The sequence below is a fragment of the Mastomys coucha genome, unplaced genomic scaffold (assembly GCF_008632895.1).
Source record: "Mastomys coucha isolate ucsf_1 unplaced genomic scaffold, UCSF_Mcou_1 pScaffold14, whole genome shotgun sequence".
NCBI lineage: Eukaryota > Metazoa > Chordata > Mammalia > Rodentia > Muridae > Mastomys > Mastomys coucha.
The window spans coordinates 40258085-40279986 of record NW_022196896.1 but is presented as its reverse complement, the minus strand read 5'-3'; the positions used below and the strand labels follow the sequence as shown (position 1 = coordinate 40279986).

The 21902-nt window shown below is 36.7% G+C and overlaps 1 protein-coding gene across 2 annotated transcripts in view; it reads right to left on the bottom strand.

The window, feature by feature from the left end:
• Prex2 (phosphatidylinositol-3,4,5-trisphosphate dependent Rac exchange factor 2) overlaps positions 1-21902 on the bottom strand; it is a 300091-nt gene that overhangs the window by 152541 nt on the left and 125648 nt on the right. For both annotated transcript variants that reach the window (XM_031366853.1, XM_031366854.1), the window contains 7 exons: positions 17841-17944; positions 17203-17252; positions 14805-14880; positions 11424-11496; positions 8342-8484; positions 8110-8202; positions 5460-5608 (listed from right to left, as the gene is read on the bottom strand). In XM_031366853.1, coding sequence (XP_031222713.1) covers positions 5460-5608; positions 8110-8202; positions 8342-8484; positions 11424-11496; positions 14805-14880; positions 17203-17252; positions 17841-17944 — 688 coding nt within the window. The remainder of the gene's footprint in view (positions 1-5459; positions 5609-8109; positions 8203-8341; positions 8485-11423; positions 11497-14804; positions 14881-17202; positions 17253-17840; positions 17945-21902) is intronic.

Here is a 21902-nt window from a genome sequence, read left to right as displayed (position 1 = left end):
GTAATTCACTATATAATCAAACTCAAAGAAAAAAACCATATGATCATCTCACTAGATGCTGAGAAAGCATTTGACAAAATCCAATATCTCTTCATGATAAAGTCTTGGAAAGATAGGAATTCAAGGCCCATACCTAAACATAGTAAAAGCAATATACAGCAAACCAGTAGCCAACATTAAAATAAATGGAGAGAAACTTGAAATAATCCCCCTAAAATCAGGGACTAGGCAATGCCACCCACTCTCTCCCTACCTATTTAATACTGTACTTGAAGTTCTAGCCAGACCAACTAGACAACAAAAGGAGATCAAAGGGATACTTATTGGAAAGGAAGAAGTCAAATTATCACTATTTGCTGGTGATATGAGAGTATACATAAGTAACCCCAAAAATTCCACCACCAAACTCCTAAACTTGATAAACAACTTCAGCAAAGTGCCTGGATATAAAATAAATTCAAGCAAATCAGTGGCCTTCCTCTATACAAAGGATAAACAGCTCTGAGGGTACTAGTTAGTTCATATTGTTGTTCATCCTAAGGGACTGCAAACCCTTCAGCTCCTTTGGTCCTTTCTCTAACTCCTTCATTGGGGACCTTGTACTCAGTTCAATGGATGGCTATGAGCTTCTACTTCTGTATTAGTTGGGTACTATCAGAGCCTCTCAGGAGTACACATGGTGGGACTGATTGCTCTGGCAGCATGTGTATAGTAGAGGATTGCAAAGTTGATCATCAGTGGGAGGAGAGGCCCTTGGCCCTGTGAAGGTTCTGTACCACAGTGTAGGAGAATGCCAGGGCCAATAAGTGGGAGAGGGTGGGGTGGCAAGCAGGGGGAGGGAGGAGGCAACAAGGGTTTGTTCTTGTTGTTTTTTGGGTTTTTTTTTGTTTTGTTTTGTTTTTTTGAGGGGAAATTGGGAAAGGAGAAACCATATGACATGTAAATAAAGAAAATATCTAATAAAAATGAATAAATAATTAAAATAAAAAATAAAAAAAGGATAAACAGGCTGAGAAAGAAATTAGGGAAACAACACCCTTCACAATAGTCACAAATAATATAAAATACCTTGGTGTGACTTTAACTAAGCAAGTAAAAGATCTGTATGGCAAGAACTTCAAGTCTCTGAAGAAGATAATTGAAGAAGATCTCAGAAGATGGAAAGATCTCCCATGCTCACGGATTGGCAGTATTAGTATAGTAAAAATGGCCATCTTGCCAAAAGCAATCTACAGATTCGATGCAATCCCCATCAAAATTCCAACTCAATTCTTCACAGACTTAGAAAGAGCAATTTGCAAATTCATCTGGAACAACAAAAAACTTAGGATAGCGAAAACTATTCTCAACAAAAAAAGAACCTCTGGTGGAATCACAGACCTTAAGCCCTAATACAAAGCAATTGTGACAAAAACTGCATGGTATTGGTACAGTGACAGGCAGGTGGATAAATGGAATAGAATTGAAGACCACACATCTGTAGCCACTTGATCTTTGACAAAGGAGCTAAAACCATCCAGTGGAAAAAAGACAGCATTTTCAACAAATGGTGCTGGCTCAGCTGGCAGTTAGCATGTAGAAGAATGCAAATCAATCCATTCCTACCTCCTTATACAAAGCTCAAATCTAAGTGGATCAAGGACCTCCACATAAAACCAGATACCGTGAAACTAATAGAAAAGAAAGTGGGAAAGAGCCTAGAGCACAGGGGCACAGGATGAAATTTCCTGAACAGAACACCAATAGCTTATGCTCTAAGATCAAGAATTGACAAATAAGACCTCATAAAATTACAAAGCTTCTGTAAGGTAAAGGATACTGTCAATAGGACAAAACGGCAACCAACAAATTGGGAAAGGATCTTTACCAATCCTATATCTGATAGAGGGCTAATATCCAATATATACAAAGAACTCAAGAAGTTAGACTCCAGAGAAACAAATAACCCTATTAAAAATGAGGTACAAAGCTAAACAAAGAGTTCTGAATTGAGAAATGCCTAATAGCTGAGAAGCACCTAAAGAAATGTTCAAAATCCTTAGTCATCAGGGAAATGCAAGTCCAAACAACCCTGAGATTCTACCTCATACCAGTCAGAATGGCTAAGATCAAAAAACTCAGGTGACAGCAGATACTGGCAAGGTTGTGGAGAAAGAGGAACACTCCTTCATTGCTGTTGGGATTGCAATCTGGTACAACCACTCTAGAAATCAGTTTGGCTGTTCTTCAGGAAATTGGACATAGTACTACCAGAGGACCCAGCTATAACACTCCTGGGCATATACTCAGAAGATTCTCCAACATGTAATAAGGACACATGCTCCACTATGTTCATAGCAGCCTTATTTATAATAGCCAGAAACTGGAAACAACCCAGATGTCCCTCAACAGAGGAATGGATACAGAAATTGTGGTACATCTACACAAATGGAGTACTACTCTCAGCTATTAAAAATGATGAATTTATGAAAATCTTGGGGAAATGGATTGATCTGGAGAATATCATCCTGAGTGAGATAACCCAATCACAAAAGAACACACATGGTATGCACTCTCTGATAAGTGGATATTAGCCTAGAAGATCGGAATACCCAAAATACAAGAAACTCAAGAAGAAGGAAAAGCAAAGTATGGATACTTCGTTCCTTCTTAGAAGGGGGACAAAATATTCATGGAAGGAGTTGTAGAGACAAACTATGGAGTAGAGACTGAAGGAAGGACAATCCAGAGACTGTTCCACCTTGGAATCCTTCCCATATTCAGTCATCAAAAACAGACACTATTGTGAATGTCAGCAAGCGCTGGTTGACAGGAGCCTGATATAGCTGTCTCCTGAGAGGCTTTGACAGTGCCTGACTAATACAGAAGTAGAGGCTACCAGCCATCCATTGGATTGAGTACAGGATCCCCAATGAAGGAGCTAGAGAAAGGACCCAAGGAGCTTAAGAGTTTGCAGCCCCTTAGGATGAACAATAATATGAACTAACTTGTACCCTCAGAGCTCCCAGGGACTAAACCACCAACCAAAGAGTACACATGGTGGGACTCATGGCTCCAGTTGCATATGTAGCAGAGGATGGCCTAGTTGGTCATCAATAGGAGGAGAGGCCCTTGACCCTGTGATGGTTCTATGCCCCAGTGTAGGGGAATGCCAGTGCCAGGAAGCAGGCGGGGGTGGTTTGGTGAGCCCGGGAAGGGAAGAGGGGACAGGATTTTTTAAATTTTTTTTCGGAGGGGAAACTGGGAAAGGAGATATAATTTAAAATATCAATAAAGAAAATATCTAATTAAAAAAGAAGAAGAAAGAGAAGATAAGTTTTTCTTTAATACATGTGAATGGCCTAAGGATTCAATATAGGGAGACTATTAGGGGAAGTTATACATTTTAAGTATATTAAAAGAAAACATGAGTATGCTAATATTTATTCATTCTCTCTCTCTCTCTCTCTCTCTCTCTCTCTGTGTGTGTGTGTGTGTGTGTGTGTGTGTGTGGTCAAAGGACAATTTTCAGGAGTCTACACTGCACAGCATCACTTAGTGAATGCTTGGAAAGCATAGGCCTAGGACTCTGATGGCTAAGGATTTGTTCCCATTTGCTTAGTCTTGATGTCACTGGCTCTGTGCTCTTTCAATTACTGAAATGTCTATGTGAGCAGATCAGTTATTATAGGGTCATAGAGCATATACTTATATTCACTAATAATTGTTCCAAATATCTCTATATTCCTTCATAATGTATTTTATTGCTTCAAAATGACCTAGATATGTCAGGACAGAGGCAACTAAGATAGTCTTGCCCTAAGCAGGGCTAGATACAGAGGGGAAAATACACTTTAATTATATACAGAGAGAAGATGCTGCAGTGGCTCTTTGCTGCCCTCTAGCCCAGTGTTCCCTGTGAGAAATAAGCCACACTTAGGCTTTCAGGCCACTTAGTGTATTACATTATGAGCTAAAGCACCCGTGACCATTAATGACTTAGCATTAAGAAAGGGATGTTCTATGGAGAATCCAGCCCATTAAAATGCACTCAGACTCAAGAAGAATGTACATATGATGCATCTAGCTAGTGCTGAATGTATGTGGCTATATAATGCTTTACATATAAAAGTATTTTACCATCAATAAGAATACCAGCTATGGTTATAACATTTTTTTAAATTGTTAAAATAAACAATCCTTTTAAATTGACATCCCTCATATTCATCTTGAAAGTAATTAATTTTCCTGTTCTGATACAAATTTTTAATAGTAATTCAGGCATAGCTTATTTATATGTTCTGTTAAATACTTTACATACATGTCATCTCAACCAGCTGATGCTACACTACAGTTCATGACTAATCTGAGAAAAAAAAAAAACAGGTCACTAATAGGACCAAATCAGAGAATAGAAGCCAATGAACTGCATGTACATCAAGTGTTTTAGCTAAAGACCCTGCAATAGAACATGGCCCTATTCTTTATATGTATATGCACCAATACTTGGAAAAAACAGCCACTGGTTTCAAAAAAAGTCATAGCTATTTATTTAAATGTGATAAGATTTGAAAATGATGCCCTCAAAAGAAATATCCACTTTGAATTTTTCATAATAAATAATTGTCACATTTCAGATATGATGTTGCCCCCAAAGGCCCATGTGTTGCGTGGTCTCAAGAGGGCAGCCCTATCTAGAGATGACTGGATCATGAGGGACTGATTTCCCCCTTGGCTGACCCATGCATGAATTCATAGATCCTGGGCTCATAGCAATTCTGCGCTGGTGTAGGAAATGAGTTACGGGGAGCATGCCTTTGAAGGGCAGGTTTTGTCTCGGGGTTGTTTTTGCTCCCTCTCTCTGCTTTCTGAACATCATTGGGGGAGCAATTTTTCAACACCATCCCTTCCTGTCATTATGGACTGTAATTTCTGCAATTACAAGTTAAAATAATCTTCTGCTCTTTTACATTATCTCAGCTACTCTGCCATAACAACGAAAGACAAACACAAACACTGGACCTTTTCTACTTATGTAATAGAAGCAGAGAGAGCCACAGAGTTTTGCATTGGTTTTGCTTTAAAGGAAAGGGCAACTTACTAAGTATGTGCATAAGTGGTATACCTTCTAAGTATGATTTTATACATATGAGCAGTACATTATAGACTATGTATAATCAACAACACTTCCTATAGCCAAACATACAGTTCTTTATTCTCAATTTAAAGGTGTTCTACTAAATTAGTTTTTACTCAGTCAAACTCAACATAACCCAAAGTAGCAAAAGTTTGGACAGTAAAAGAAAACCACCATTTAATTCAAGAATGAGCACCTTTTGAGATAAGCAATGCAATTTCTTCTCTCATCTAGAGACCTGATCCCACCATGCTTGAGAGCCATACATGTTGTATGCCAGGGGAGCCAAGTGATGAAGTTAGCATTGCTACTCTACTCATCCCTGTACAGCTGTGTCACTTACTCCCTTGGCTTTGTGCTCACGAGGACTCTCAGTGGCTTTCTGCTGTTTAAGCATGATTTCAGGAAGCAATCAACTTCAGGAAAAGGTCTCAGAAAAACAAGGTCACCATTAATAGCAAATATCTTCTTCCCAACTTCCATGCCAGCCATCTAAAGGAGAAGTAGCAGAAATAATTGGAATGATAATTTAATGAATAGTTTAGACTTTCACAAAACTGAATCAGAGAAGGCTCAGCATGTACACATTTAGACATGAAAACAAATCTACAACAATGTTATAAAACAGAACTATGAATGGAGTAACAGTTATAATAATACAGAGAATTATTATAAATGAGATTGCAGAGTCTATTTGAAATCAACCATCCCCTAACCCTATGCATGATTTTCCTTAATACTATATGCATCTTTGGCTCTCTCTTGTTGTTTTTAAATTAAAAGCAAAAGAGCCTTTAATTTAAAAAACAAACAAAAACAAAAAAGCAAAGAAACAAAAAAACAACTTGTCCTTTAACTTACAAACTGAGATAGATAGGTAGGTAGGTAGGTAGATAGATAGATAGATAGATAGATAGATAGATAGATAGATAGGTATGTCTGCAGATATGGTTTATATGTTATACAAATATATGTATTTTATATATTATATATTTACATACTGTATATAAATTAATTTATTTAGATCAGAAATTTTCATCCCATGAATACATAAACATATTGACCACAACCAATTTGTATCTCCAGACTCCATCAGCATGAATGTGCCTATTACAAAGGAATGGAAGGAGTGTCCAGGAATCTAAGCAAGTACAATCCAACAAGTGCAAGGTTATACCTAATGCAACATGCTGAAAGAAGACAAGGACAACATTACCCCTGCAGTTAGCCCAGATGTTCTAACTACCAAGACAGTCCTCTGTCTTGAACTGCTGTCTTGATCTGCAGTTACTTAATGAGACAGTCTTTTATCTATGGCAGAGTAGGATGATGCTCTGCCCTAAGAGCAGCCTCTAAAAGTGTCTGGAAGAAGCAGCTTCTCCTATAGAATTATTAACCATGGTCATTTGATGGTCAGATACATGAACGGAATACAAATGGACCAGAGGTAAGATATTTGCAATTGAAGTGCTGGATAGAAAGCTTTATCTTGCACACTTTTGATTTAGGGTAAAATAAAAGACCTTTACAATAAGTTTACACTTAGTTTACACAGAGTATCACTGACTTTACTACATAGATTTAAAATTATATATGTTCTACTAATGCAGTTTTTACATTTTTATGAAAGACCTGAATACTGAGGTGTTTGCTTAAGGTTATGTACCTTGCAAGTTAAGTAGCAGGATAGTTTTTAAATCCATTATCACTGAGGTACAGCATTGGTAAGCTCAATGAGGAAAGGGAAGAAAGGAGAGAAAGAAGCAGGGAGGAGGAAAACAGGGAGAAAAGGAGGAAGATGGAGGGAAGGAGAGGCAGAGAGAGATAGAGACATATACAGAGAGAAAAAGAGACATAGACAGAGTTCATGCATGCGTATGTGTGTGTGTGTGCATGTGTGTAGTGTGTTGTGTATAGTGTGTACATATATGTGCATGCATGTGGCAGCCATCAAGCAACCCTAGTTGTTGTTCCTCAAAGTGATACGTACCTTGTCACATCTTGTCTTGAGATAGGTCTTTCATTGGTTTGGTAATCACCTAGAAGCCTAGGATAGCTGGCCTGTGACTGCAGGCATTCACCCACTTCTACCTCCCAAGCATAGGATTATAGGCACACACACCACATTTAAAGTAAAACAAACAAAATAATGGGCTTGTTTATCAAACTCAGTCCCTCATGTGTATACAGGAAAACCATCAAAGTTTCCAGCTCAGAACAGGGAATGTCATCTGTTTTCTAAATATCTATAATCCTAGAATCTAGAATGCTACCTAATACATAACTGTTATCAAATGAATATGAAGGCATCAATAATCAGAAGATTCCACTGTTTAAAAACCTGGTGATATGAGACATCAATTGATTCAATGAAAAAGTCAAAGTGTTTGCTTTAATGATGGAAATTACATTCTTAGAAAAGACAACAGAGCCGGGCAGTGGTGGCACATGCCTTTTATCCCAGCACTTGGAAGGCAGAGACAGGCGGATTTCTAAGTTCGAGGCCAGCCTGGTCTACAAAGTGAGTTTCAGGACAGCCAGGGCTATACAGAGAAACCCTGTCTTGAAAAACAAAACAACAACAACAACAACAAAAAAAAAAAAACAGAAAAGTCAACAGAAGCAGAAGATAAAATATATTGCCTTTGGTTGAACAGAAAAGACATCTGGTAGACCTAGGACAACTGTCACACCCTAGGCATCTTCCAAAAAATTCTAGGATGAATTCCATGACTGGGACAATCCTGAGGACACAAAACACATTACTTGGGAACTCTTCAATTCAGAGCTGTAGATCTCTGGAATACTATCAACTCCCATCCCCAGTCATCACTAAGATACAATCCCAGTGCCACAAATCCAACACTATGTAACCGAACCTCAGTACATGATTACTCAGAGACAGCATCTTCAGTAGACACATAGCTGTTGATTTCACTTTGGCACTGTACTGCATGATGACAAACTTCAACAAAAGTGCTAATTTACATTACCTCGGCATTCGACCCCTTTTCCACTAATTTTATTATTGGAACTTTGTTTTTGTCTTCCAGCCCAAAGCCATAGCTGCCTCCATTGGATTTAATCTGAAATGTAAAACACTAACATTACTGATAAAGAATGAGGAGGTCTTTACGCTGAAATACATCGAAAGCATCGAACATGTTACTGTGTTCTTATGCTAATTACTATCCCAGAAGGAAACATAAGGTGGCAGCAGCTTACCAACAGTGACTTAGCTATGACATTCTCCACAACCTTCAAGTCATGTTTCATAAGCCTATGCTTCATATTTGATCCTTCCATTTCCTCGTCAGCAAAAAATCGGAAAAGTAGAGGTTCATCTTTGAATTCACTTTTTTCTAGGACTGGAGAAATGGAGAGATTCAAATAATTTTATAAACTCAAATCCCAAGCTCATTTTCCACACTAGTACAAACTCAGGGAATTCTTGCCAACCAGAGGCTCAGCATTGGATTCCTAGAACAAGCTCTCCCACAGATAGCCCTTAGATTACTTCAATGATCTATGCCTACCTTTCCTGTAAATTAGTGTTATCTGCAAGATTTTCCATTTTAAAATGAGTAGCATCTTCTCAGTGTTGAATATTTTAATCTTCCTTTGTCCAAATGCAATTCAAAATTTAAGGAAGGAAATACAGTAACTCCTAAATCTCATGCACTTTAAATATAAAAATATAGGATATTTTCCACTTTCAGAAAATAAGCTGGGTTAATTCTCTGCATCTTTATGGGAAAATTCAACTGGGTTACAGTGTAATAGCTATTCCCTGTTGTCAACTTGACTATATCTGGAACGAACTACAATCAGAAATGGAGGGCACACTTGTGATCCAGATCTTGAAGTTGGAAGACACAGGCTTTTGACTCAGATCTTGAAGCACAATGGCTATGAAAGGCTTAGGCCCCAGCAAGATGATAATCTTTAATCCCAGGAGACAGAGGCAAGAAGACCTCTGAGTTCAAGGTCAGTCTGAGACAGAGCAAGTATCAAGTGAAGAACAGCTTAGGTCCAGGTATAATGGTACACACCTTTGATCTGGGCCATACCTTCTGCTAGAGACCAACATAAAGACAATGGGAGAAGGAAGGTTTTCTTCCTCACCTGCTTGTACTTATTTGCCAGCACAGTGTGTTGGAATTACTTCTTCAGGATTCCTGCTTATACAGAGGACCAGCTGAAACAACTAGCTTCATGGGCCTGAGCAACTACTAGGTTCAGGAGCTCCCTGTTCACAACTGCCCATTGTTAGGTTAGTTAGATTGTAGACTGTAAGTCATTCTAATAATATCCCTTAGTATATAGAGACTTCCATAAGTTCTATGACTCTAGAGAACCCTGACTAATACACATAGTAGCTTTCTATGTTGTGCAACTCCTGCTGAGGGGTCACAGTTGGTCCAACACTTCAAACTAGAAATATGTCATCTGGGTAAAACGACATTCTAGTTTCCATGAGTTGCTAGCTCCTCTGTGTTTCAAAGCAAAATTTCCCAAATAATCTTATTTATGCAAAGGTCAACTTTGCATAAGGTTACCTCTTTTATCCAAATGTTAATATTTTTACATATTCCCCTAAGATTCCTGGTATAAACTGGTAGCATATGTTGGTACATGTTTTGTTAGCTTTGTTTAAACTACAGGTAGATACAGATAATAAGGATGAATATTGAATACAATCTTGGCAGCAACAAAAATGCTTGAGAAGAGAAATCTGTGTTTCTCCTTCTTTATCATTAGTAACTTGTAGTGTACTTGCGAGGACAAGGTGACCCACAGTAATGGAAAGGCTGTGGTCCCAGTGCACTTAACTTTGTGATGAATCAGTCCAGGTCTGGGGTCAATTCTGAGTGCAGGAATTAGAAAGTTACCTAAACTCTCTGCATAGTAGTTTTCTTGTCTGCAAATGAAAGTCAAATAAATCTTCATCCTGCTTTGACTACAATGAAGTGCTGCATGTAAACGGCTTGGCATGTGTCAAACAACCCAAAGGGGCATCCTACTTCATTGCTTTGACAGAGTTCCAGAAAATAATGTGGAACAGGTGATGCATGGGTGATCTTTGGACAGAAGAGCATCTGCTAACATGGTGATAGATGAAGCTACCCACCACACAATAAACAGTAACATGAGCCACAGTGAACAACAGAAAGGAAAAACCCTTTGGGCTGAGTTAAGGTTTGCCTCAATGATCTAACTGCTTTCCGGAAGATCACGTGATATTTCCTCTAAGCAATCAGCACATAGTAGGCAAGAGAAGCACCAAGAAATCCAAGCTAGGGACTGTATTCAGCTTAACTTTTCCTGACATTTAGTATTTTGCAATAAATGCTTATGTCAAATTATTTCCTGTTATTGTTTTGGGTTAAAGGGGAAAAATAATTGAAGGGTGTCCACTGAATTTTATATTTTTAATTTCCTAAAATATTACAATTTCTTTCATCAGTAGTTTGCTCTCCAGGGACCAATATTTCTTTATCTTAACATTCCTGGTGATCTAGACACAAGGACATGGGTCAGAATTCTCCAACAAGCATGTAATGAGAAAGGATATTCCCCAAAGGGCTGTAACTGGTGTTGCTTTTTCATACAGGTGTTGATAACCTTCTGAAAGTAGTTGATGAGTGAGTGCAAGTGCTATATTAGCCAGATGTTGAGAAGCACATGGCATTAATAACTGAAAAGAGCCGGCTTGCACTGACTATGTAAGATGGCATAGATCGACGGGAAACTCTCATTACTTTGATAGATGGAGAAATTAAAATAAAAACAGTAATGTTTAAAGATTTTTGAAGGTATCAAGACAGAAAAACATCTAATAGACTAAAAGATATTTATTACCAAAGATTTAGTTCTATAAGATGATTTGGAGTATGAGTTCCTAAAATAAACAATAAATATTAACCATATATGCTCTTATTTATTCATCACACTATATATAACATTCAGGCAAGATCATGAGTATTCATATAAAATGAATTCAAAGAGATATATGAAATTTTTAAAAAGAAAATAAAACTTTTAAGTCATGTCCTGGTTCTTTTGGAATCAACACAATATAAAAAAAACAAGAGAAAATTTAGAAAATCTAGCAGATAATAGCAATGTGCCACAGAAATGGCACCAATAGTGAAATCAGTTGCAGATGTTGTGACTCATCTGGGACCCATGGCAAGACCCAGACAGGTTGTCTTGACCTTAGTGGATCACTGAGACATTCCCAATGTCTCAAGAGGAACCAAAACAATGAAATCCATGTGTGAGGTTTGAGAGTAAGTGTTCCTACCGTGATGCATAAATCCATTGTCACAGAGCCCAACAGCAAATATCATTGCCTCTTCCCTGGTACGGCAATCACCCTGTTAACCAAAAAAAAAATAAATCACTGTGCATGGTGACAGGCAACTGGAGGCTTTATAGTGTCTGAATTATACTTTAAGGGACATCTCCCACACATGACATCATTACTCCTAGTCCTTTTCTTAGCACGTAAGTTCTCTACCAAATCTACTCTCATTTTTATTGCATTTTTACCATCAATATGCTGTCTCCTTTCACATTATCTAAATTAACATATTTTTTTCTGGAGTCATTCCAACATCAGCTATTGCAGAACTCAGCTGTAACACACAGGAATAACATGCTCTAAAGTTAGAGAAACTTCTTAATAATCAAGATAAAAGTATCCCATTGCGCTTTCAAGATCTTCCAGTCTTGGTTTTAATTCATCTCTAGCTTCACTTTCCAAAATTTCAAATTTATCACTTGTCTTTAGTTAGTCCAGTTTCCAACAACAGCCTGAATTCAATCAGTGCCCCACTCACCCTCCGTACTGCAATTCCAGTACACACAATGTCTGTTCCCTATCTATGAAACACCAAGATAAACTGGACTTAGGGTTGGGAAAACTGTAACCCTGTTAGCCACCAAAGCAAACCGACTATGTACCTGCAGATATGCATCAGATCTTCATGAATCCAGGTATTTGATAAGTCTTATGAGATCATTTGAAAATATACATTTATTCATTTCTAAATATCACACCAAGTTCAAGATACAACACATTAAGACTCAAACAAAAGCCATTTTCTTTCCTTCCAGTAATTTGGATCTTGTGAAGGATTTGATCATTTAAAAAGGAGTACCTAGTTAAGTAACATTATTTCACTCAGTTAAGACTCTCAATCAGACTGAATCTCAGGTGAGACTCTCAATCAGACTGAATCTCAGGTGTACAGAAAGAGGCCCTGAGCCTAGCTGGAGGATCCATGAAGACTTCTGTAGAGGATAATGTTGAAGAATTTTACAGAAGATTAAAAATGAGCCCAAATGAGTACCTACTTCTCAAAGGTAAAAACTTACCTGCATGTGTCCTGATACTTTATTTCAGTAGCTATTTAAAGGGTTAGGCTGAAAGCTTTGGTTGTTTTGATTATTAAAAAGTTTTATTTACTAGACTAATATTTCATTAAAAGAAAAGGGGTATAGATGTAATCTCAAATACTGTAGTGATCCTACCTCTTTTAAAAATCCTTTGGGGTCTACTTAGATCTGGGAAGTACTGAAGAAAGTGTAAAAACCATTGCTTGGATAGGATGAAACAAGATCTTGTCTAATTTAAAAATATAAATGTTTCCTGCCCATCACATAAACAAATCACATGATGTCTTAGTAATACACCAACATACTTATCAAGTGAGGAGTTACCTCTGTGGAATAAGGTATTCTGTTATAAGCCATTATAATAAAAGCATCAATCTAGGAAGTGAGGACGTTTGGGGAACAGAACAAAGTCAATGTGCTGTCCAAGATGGTATCACTCACATATCATGGATATCTACAGCATCCAGAGATACCTCACGACAGCCTAAGGACTGCTGCACTGCAGCATAGCTAACCCCAACTGTCCAGCCATGCTGGACAAATCCAGTCGGTACTGATTAGTGTGCAGATTAAGTTGTATACAAGTCTAGGTGGAAAGGGAGCCCTATTTCATTTCTTCCCCTAAATTAAGCACTTCAGCTTGCTCCCTTATGATCCCAAGTCTGCCTTAAATATACACATAAACCAATGTGAGAATTATGAAGCTGTAGGAAGCCATAAATGGTTATTCTAGGATAAGGTTAGCAGCTGAACACACTACACTCTAGAAAGGGCATTAGATGCCAAGCTTGTGTCAGTTTTAGCAACCTCCTGGGAATTTCAGACAGCTAAATAACAAATACTTTGTTTCAGCATGTTTCAGATAAAATAGAATAATGTAATGTTAAAAAAAAAATACAAGTATTCTCTCCCCTAAAGTTAGTAACTGCCTTTTTGTTTTAGAATTTAAAGGTTGATTTGGCATCAAGTTTTGCTTCCAACCCATTTCCTCAGTCTTCTCCCATATACCACATATCATATGAGCGCATGTTAATTCTAGAGCAGCATGAATTCTGTGTAAAAGTCTCTTACTGAAGGAAGAACCAATCCAGCTACACACATGACCAACAGTATAAAAGTGTTAGAAGCTATCACACTAGGAAGCTACTGCACATGTATTTGAGGATCCTCTCAAACTCCTCTAATACAATAACTTCTCAAGATATAAGTTTATATTCAATGAAATAAAAAAAAAAGTGACACTGAAGAGTTTGGAAATCAACACTAAACAATGAAATCTCAAACTGTAGATATGTATATGTATACATATGTACTGTACTTATATATTATTATACATATTAAATTAGATATTTAACTTAAAATGTTGACTCATTTCATTTTTATTATTTAAACCCCATGTTTTTAATTTAAATATTTAAAATTTTACTACCAACCTATACAAGGAAAATAAGGATATTTTAATACAAACAAAACAGTAAGGCTGTTTATGGAATTGATACAAATATTTACATATAGCAGTTGCATTTCAGCCAAACAAACTCCCTTCCCCAGGCAGCAAGTTCAGTCCATGTGTATATCACCTTTTCATAGTGTCTTGAGTTTAGTCCGCAGAATATATCCAAGCACATATTAGTTGACCTATCATAAAAATAACTACAAAAATTCTATTTGAAAAGCTATTGTGATATGTTGTATGTATGAACATGTATGACATGTATGTGTGAACTTGTAATACTTATAAGCAAATTTTTACTTATAATCATAAATTTTCTCAATACAGGCTGTCAACACTAAGATCCAATGAATTTGAGCAACAGTGAGTATGCCCTCTGCACTTCACAGACATTAAAGCTTATGTTATACATGCCCAGCTGCTGTCAGAGAAAATGATATGGGAGAGCTGAATTTGTGAGAACTAATGAACAGATACTTTAAACAAATTAATAGAAAAAGCAGGCAAGACGACTTAGTGACTGAACATAGCTATTCTTCACTACTAATCAAATTATGCTTGGTGGTTGATTTTATTTGTTTTTCTTTGTTTGTTTGTTTGTTTGATAAAACTCAGCTCATGTTTTACAAATAGGAACACTTATTTTTGAAAAAGAAGGTATCATAAAGGCTGTACGAGACCCCAGAAAGCAGATCCAAATCCTAATTCAGCTTCATACTATCTCTATGAATGCAGACAATAGATATCACAGTGAATCACCTGAAGGCGAGTTCCCATCTCACATTTAAATGAGAAAGAAGGAAGCTGAGCAGCATCTATTTGCCTTCTTACCTGTGCAATTAACCAGTCTATCAATTTGTTGGCCATGACGACAGATTTGTAAGTTCTTAAGTGGTAATCTTTATCTCTATTTAAAAAAGAAAGGATAGGTGTTAAACAGACTAAGCAAGCACAGGCAAGCCTTCCACTCAGTATCAGTGTGCAGAGGAAAAATCTACCAGAGAGCTTCCAGCCAGTCAGTGTACGTAAAAGTAAGAGACGCAAACAAAGTATGTATGATACAAAGATCTATCATTCAAGAGAGGTCTGACCCATCAAAATACTGCAATAGGACATTTCTTCTTTCACATGTTTTTACCCACAAGATTATTACTTCTATCAAACCTGGTGGTGATCTAGCTAGAAAAATGGCATCTCATTAGTGGATAAATAACAAAATGGAATTTCTACCCCTAAGTCATGGCTTCTAAATCTATCCTCAAGTGTGGAAAATAGAGCAAGAAAATTCTTGACTCTATATTCTCCAGGAAGAGAGGGAATGCATATTGTACTTATTTATAGGACCTCTGTAAAGCCTACAAGCCTGAAGAAGGTACAGGAAGGCTGAGCTGCATAATCCATCTAAGCAAAGCATAGCTACACACACACACACACACACACACACAAACACACACACACACACACACACATACATACATACACATACCACACACTCACATACATACACACCACACGTACACACTCACACACATACACACACACACTCACATACATACATACATACATACATACACACACATGCCACACACTCACATACATACACACCACACATACACATATACACACACATACACACATACACACACACACATATACACACACATACACACACACCACACACACACTACAAACACACATACATACATACACACATACACACACACACATACACACACATATACACACACATACACACACCACACACATACTACAAACACACACACACACACACACACACACCTGGGAACTGAGGGATTGACTGGCTCTATCAGCATGTTCCTTCCTGCTCAGTAGACTTTCCAGGCCTGAGAAATCGTTCAAAGTTCAATGACAAACTTAAAAAGTCTCACAACCACTGTGCAAAAAGGCAGAATTAATTTCATTTTTTAGGCCCAGATAAGAGATATTGAAAAAAATGACAGTACTTGCAAAATGTCAAAAAAATAAAAAATGTAAACTGTGAATAGTTTGAGGTGACTAAAAAGTCCTTCCTGTATGCCCTGTCTCTTAGCTCCTGTCAGTAATTTACAATTGATATCCATATCCTCTATCCACATGCACATAAAGAAGTGTGACTGAAACTTTGGCTTTCAATATGTGAACTGGGTTCCTTGGGAATCTAACTCATTTTCCTGTATTTTGAGTCTACTGCCATCTTTCTAAAACCTATCACCTTTCACCTTGATTTCCACAAGCATCAGTAGGAAAGAAAGTACCAGTCATGGGCCAGATTTGGGTGTTTAGTTCCTATCAGCAAGAAATTTTTCTCTATAAATTAAATTCATATGTATTAATGAGTAACTATCATACAAAGTATATCTGCTTTATGTTTTAATTCCATACATTTTCTCATACAACACATACATAATGGTCATTTCTACCCAAAGAATAATTCTTTCCTATTGGCTCCTAAGGACTGTAACTTTCTTGATATAAAAATCTCATACAATAATAATAATAAAGATAATAATTTTTAAAATGTATTTTTCTAAACATATTTTCATACATATATCATTTATATACATACATGCACATAACATGAAGAGTTAGTTATTATTCTTATTCTATCACCTTAGAATTAATATTACACATGTAAAATAAAAGTATGCATACAAACATTTGGACATTACTAAAAAATATATTTATTTGTTTCAAAACTGGGTCATGCATTTGTTTTGAAAATGAGGTAGTTAATAAACTCCAAAATTATGTTAAGTATAATATAATTCTTAATTTTCCAATATAAAAATTAACTTTTGAGAGGAAAAGCCTATCAAAAGTAAATATAAAATATGCATCTAATGCTCAATTATAGTGTACATACTATAGAGAGATTATATAAAATACAAACCCAAAATACATAATATAAAAATATTTCTAGTTATAAACAATTAGAACTAACAGTATTTCTGAATCATTTCCATATCATTCAACTACCATTTATTAAATACTAAAGGAATCTGAATTATTTCATTTTCACCTGAAGAATGTGGTATGAGATGATAATAAAATAAGTTTTGAAAGTATAACAAAAGGAAAAGACACTGAATATATAGTGCCACAAAGTTTTAGGATTATTTGACATAAGCAATTACTTAAAACAGAATGACTCAAGTTCTGACAGGAAAGACAAGCAGTTCCATTTATGGCCCCTAGGAAGACCACTCACCTGACAACAGGAGTGAACAGACTATGAAGACGACAGTAGAGTCTCACCCCCTGTGTGAGACAAAAGCAGGTCAGAAACGATCAGGATCACTCAAGAGATATGCTGCTGAACATTCAGACTAAAAAAGTCAACTCTTTTTCAGTCCCCTACGGTCACTATGCAATCTCATCAAATTTAAAAATATATCCAAATATTGAAATACAGGATAAATATAGGAGTTAAGTCACTGAGGAACAGGATGGGCTTGTACTGTGAATCTGTCTCATGTGTATGACATACATGAAAGATTACTAAAATATTTCTTAATATAAATCATAAGGTATACTTCAAACAGAAAATTCATACAGCAATAAATCTGGAATGTGATTAGTCATATTTCAATATAAAATTTGCAAGTATGCAATAAAAAGGGGCATTATATTTGTCCTTATGTTTCTATTTTTAAAATTTATACAATGTTTTGGCCAGAGTTTGTTCCACATGAAAAACTTAAAATGATCTAACACTGGAATTTCAGACATCCTAATAAGACAAAGACTGCGTGTAAGAGAACTTAAGAGTTTCCTGTATTAGCTTTTCATCTTCTCCAAGGACGGCGACAGGAATCTTGCTATGGATGTGGCTAAAGATGCCATTACCTTAGAAATCACATCCTGCATCTCACTCCTGGGGTAAAACGTCCCATCGTCATACCGGAATCGGTACAGCATTTGCTCTGGCTTGAACTGGTGCTTATCAGTAACTAAGAACATAAAAATGCTACAGTGAAATACTGGCAATCTGATTTAGTTTGTTGAATACATATTCACAATTTATGAAAAGCTTCTGATTTTCCAACAAAGTAATGTCAATCCAATACAAGGAAACTTCCCATATGATCTGTAGACCTGATTGAGGTTAATAATATTCAGCTAGGATAAGATATACATGTATGTAAGTATGTATGACATAGACTATGTACTGACAGTTAGGAAATGCAGAGCTGGGCGTCCTAGTTCTTGACAGTTACCCAAGGCTGAACTAAACATCAAAGAGCAAACACACAGGATGGTGTGGTAGAGCATGCTGATGATCCTAGAACTGGGGAGGCTGATGCAGGGGGACTCCAAGGCCAGCCTAACCTACCTAGTGAGTTTGAGACCAGCCTGGGTTACAAAGTAAGTTCCACATCAACAAGGGCCTTAGAATAAAACCTTGCCTTACAAAATAGAATACATTTTAATTTAAAATTTGTAAAGTAGATACTTATATAGTAAGCATGATATCTGTAGGTTTTTATCTTGTCTTGTTTGTTTTCTTTTCTGTGTTTTTATCCTCAGGCCTAGAAGTCCATATTTGCTCGTAACTATTTTATCATACAGTGATGGTACCAAGACCACACATACACCATGCATCTTGTATTCAGACCTCCAGAGATGACTGAGTATTTTCAATATGTAACAGATTCCAAAATTTTAAGAGTTCTTTTAATGATTAGCACTATTTTTTTCATGTTACTTGTTTCGTTTTTCTTTTTCTTCTTAAGAATGGCTAGTCTCCAGTGTCATTCACATGATAAAATTTTCATTTCTCAAAACTCTTATCAGGAATGATGGTTTCTTTGGTGAAGACTAACAAATGTCTAAATAATTAATTCAATCTTTCTCAAACTCTTCCAAAGAAAACTGAAGAGAAAGAATAGTTTCAAACTCAGTTTATGAAGTCAGATAGAGATATTAAAATGAAATAAAATCACAGTCAAATATCACTACCAAGCAGAGCTGTAAAAATCCTCAACAAAATGCTATAAATCTGTGAACAGGGCTCCTGGAAAGAAGCTGTGCCTGCAAAGGCAGACTGAGTCAGTGACCTGGGGAGGTTGGAATATTGCAAACCCAGAACCTAATTTATAAGTTCTCTTGAGCTACTTCAGCTAAATAGCAATTTCTTGCATATCTCTGTGTGGGACCAAACATCCTCTGACAAACTGATAAAAACCTCTTGGAATGGTATATTAAGATCTCACCAATCAATTGGTTAAAAGTGGGATCAGCTAGCATATGCCCTAACACTTTGCCATAACCTACCTACCCAGTGTCACCACCAATATTATTGAAAGTGTGTTATTTTATGACTTTCTTCTATGTCATATACAAACATTTCACTAAATTAACACCTCAGCAGAACATTGTGTATCCTAAGACTTTTTTTTCCTTTTGTATTGACAGAAACAAATTCAACAGGACACAAAAAGAAACTTGAGCCATAACCACGTAAGATCCATCCTTGGGGACTGACAAATCAGTCAATATAATAAACCTGTTAACAGCTACAAATAAGATGAGCAGGAGATAAAGCATATAGCAGAATACAGCACTGTTTCATGGTATACTCTTCTAAGCAGATAAAGTATAGAAGGGATACACCTCAACAGAGAAAAGACTGCATATGAGGCAAGAACTCACATTATACTCAAAGGATAACATCTAACTTCCCCCATGAGGTCAAAACACAATGAAGAAACTCATGCTCAACACTTCTCTCCATAAATTTTAAATTAGTTTTCATAGTTACAGGGGTTTTCATAGAAGACCTCTTCTGGGGTCTTCTATATACTATAACACTTTTAGGTTAACTTCCCACTCCCCCTCAGCTCCCTGCTGCTCTACCCACTTGTCCCTTGTTCCCCTCAATTCTGCTGTCTTGTCTTCATTATGGCCTCCCTTAAAGCTTCCCTTTTGGCTTCCTGTGACTTTCCACCTGGAGATGCAGATTTGACAGAGGCCAGAATGGACACATGATAGACAATGCATGGTATTTTCTTCCTGAGCCTGGGTTGTCTTACTTAACATACCATTCTCTAAGCCCATTCATTTCCTTGAAATTTTGTATTTTAATCTTTCTTTACAACACTCCTGTCAGCTGCTTGGCAGGAAGAGAGGAAACTACTGCCCCTTCAGATAACCTTTAGTCCTCTGTCAAAGCTCCTGGAGTGGGGGTGGGGAGGGGAAACAAGATGACCTTTCCTAGGAGACTCATCTACTCACAATCTTATTAAGATGTTAAAGGTCTTTACTGTGGGGCATTCCCATTGGCCATTTAAATACCATGTGATGTATAAGGAAGGATGACGTTGATTACATGACCATGTTTAGGAAGGCTACAGCCTCAGCCTGCAATGAGACTTCCCTACGTGAGAAGGTATCAGGTTCCTCAGGAACACCACTATTCTGTCTTTTTTCAGAGACCTTGGGTTGGAATCATCTCCCACTACTCTCTTCATTTGTTAGAAGAAACATCATTTTCTTTAATCACAGCTCCTGATACTATGTCTTGGCTTTCAACTGTCCAAGGAGCAAACTCACTGCACTTAGTTATCCTTGTGTTCCTCATGAGAGTGCCACAGGAAAAGAAAGAAAGACATCCGATTTGGAAAGAGAAAAGTATCATCTCTATTGTTTTCTATGCACAAAATCCCTTTTTCAAAAATAAATGACTTGCTTTAGTAAAAGTACAAATCAGCATCTAAGAACAAAATCAACACATAAAAAATCAGTAGCATTTCCAAATGTTGAAAACGAACTGTCCAAAAAGACCTTTAAAAAACAAATTCATAATCACACTATGACTTGGGAATAGGACTTGAGAATGAATTTGAACAAGGAGACGAAGAACCTGTGTACTAAAGTCTAAATCACTGGTGAAATTCTCTTAGGAAGACATAAATAAATAGAAATATATTTTGTGTGCATTAATTGAAAGGATTAATATTATTTAAAGGTCCAGTATACCCAGAGTGATATACAGATCAAATACAATCCCTATCAAAATTCTAATGTCATATTTCATAGAAATAATAAAAAACAGCAAAATAAAAATCTCTGTGAAACAATAAAAGACCCCAAATAGTCAAGATAATTTTATACAAAGAACAAAGCTAGAAGCATACACTATATGACTTCCAAACAAACACCAAGGACTGTAGGAATCAAAGCCTTGTGCTACTATCAGAAAAACAAAGAAAACCACTGGAACATGGCAGAGAACTCTGAAATAACCCCATGCATTTGTAGTTGATTGACCTTTGCCAAGGTGGTCGAGAATGGTTATAAGAAAATTGTCTCTTCAATAAATAATACTAAGGACAGCTGACTTACACATGCATAATAATGAAAATGGAACCCCATCTGACACCACATACAATAAACCAGCTCAAAAGAACTAAAAGCTTAAACATAAGACCTGAACCTTCAAAACTACTAGAAGGAAGAAATAGAGAAAGCCTTCTTGACTGTTGTGGCAAAGAAGTTTTCAGATGAGATCCCCAAAATAACAATAAGACAAGTAAAAATAGGCAAATTGGACTGTCTTGGATGAAAAAGCTTCTTCCTAACACCTCCTAACACATAAAATAATCAACCAAATAAAAGTATAAAATATGCATCAGGGAAAACATCTGCAAACTACACAAGCCATAGGATCAATATGCAAATATAGAAGGGATGCAATCAGGTCACCATCGGCCCTATAAATGACTCAACTGAAAGTGGACAAAGACCCAAGTGGGTATTTCTTAAAGTAGATGATCCAGGCAGTTAAGGAGCTATGGGGAAGGATGCTTAAGTCTCTCCAGAAAATAAAGCAAGGAAGGAGACCCTGTCCTGGGAAGGAAAACACTTTAAACTAAAGCTCAAGCAGTTTATATTTAAAAACTTTATATA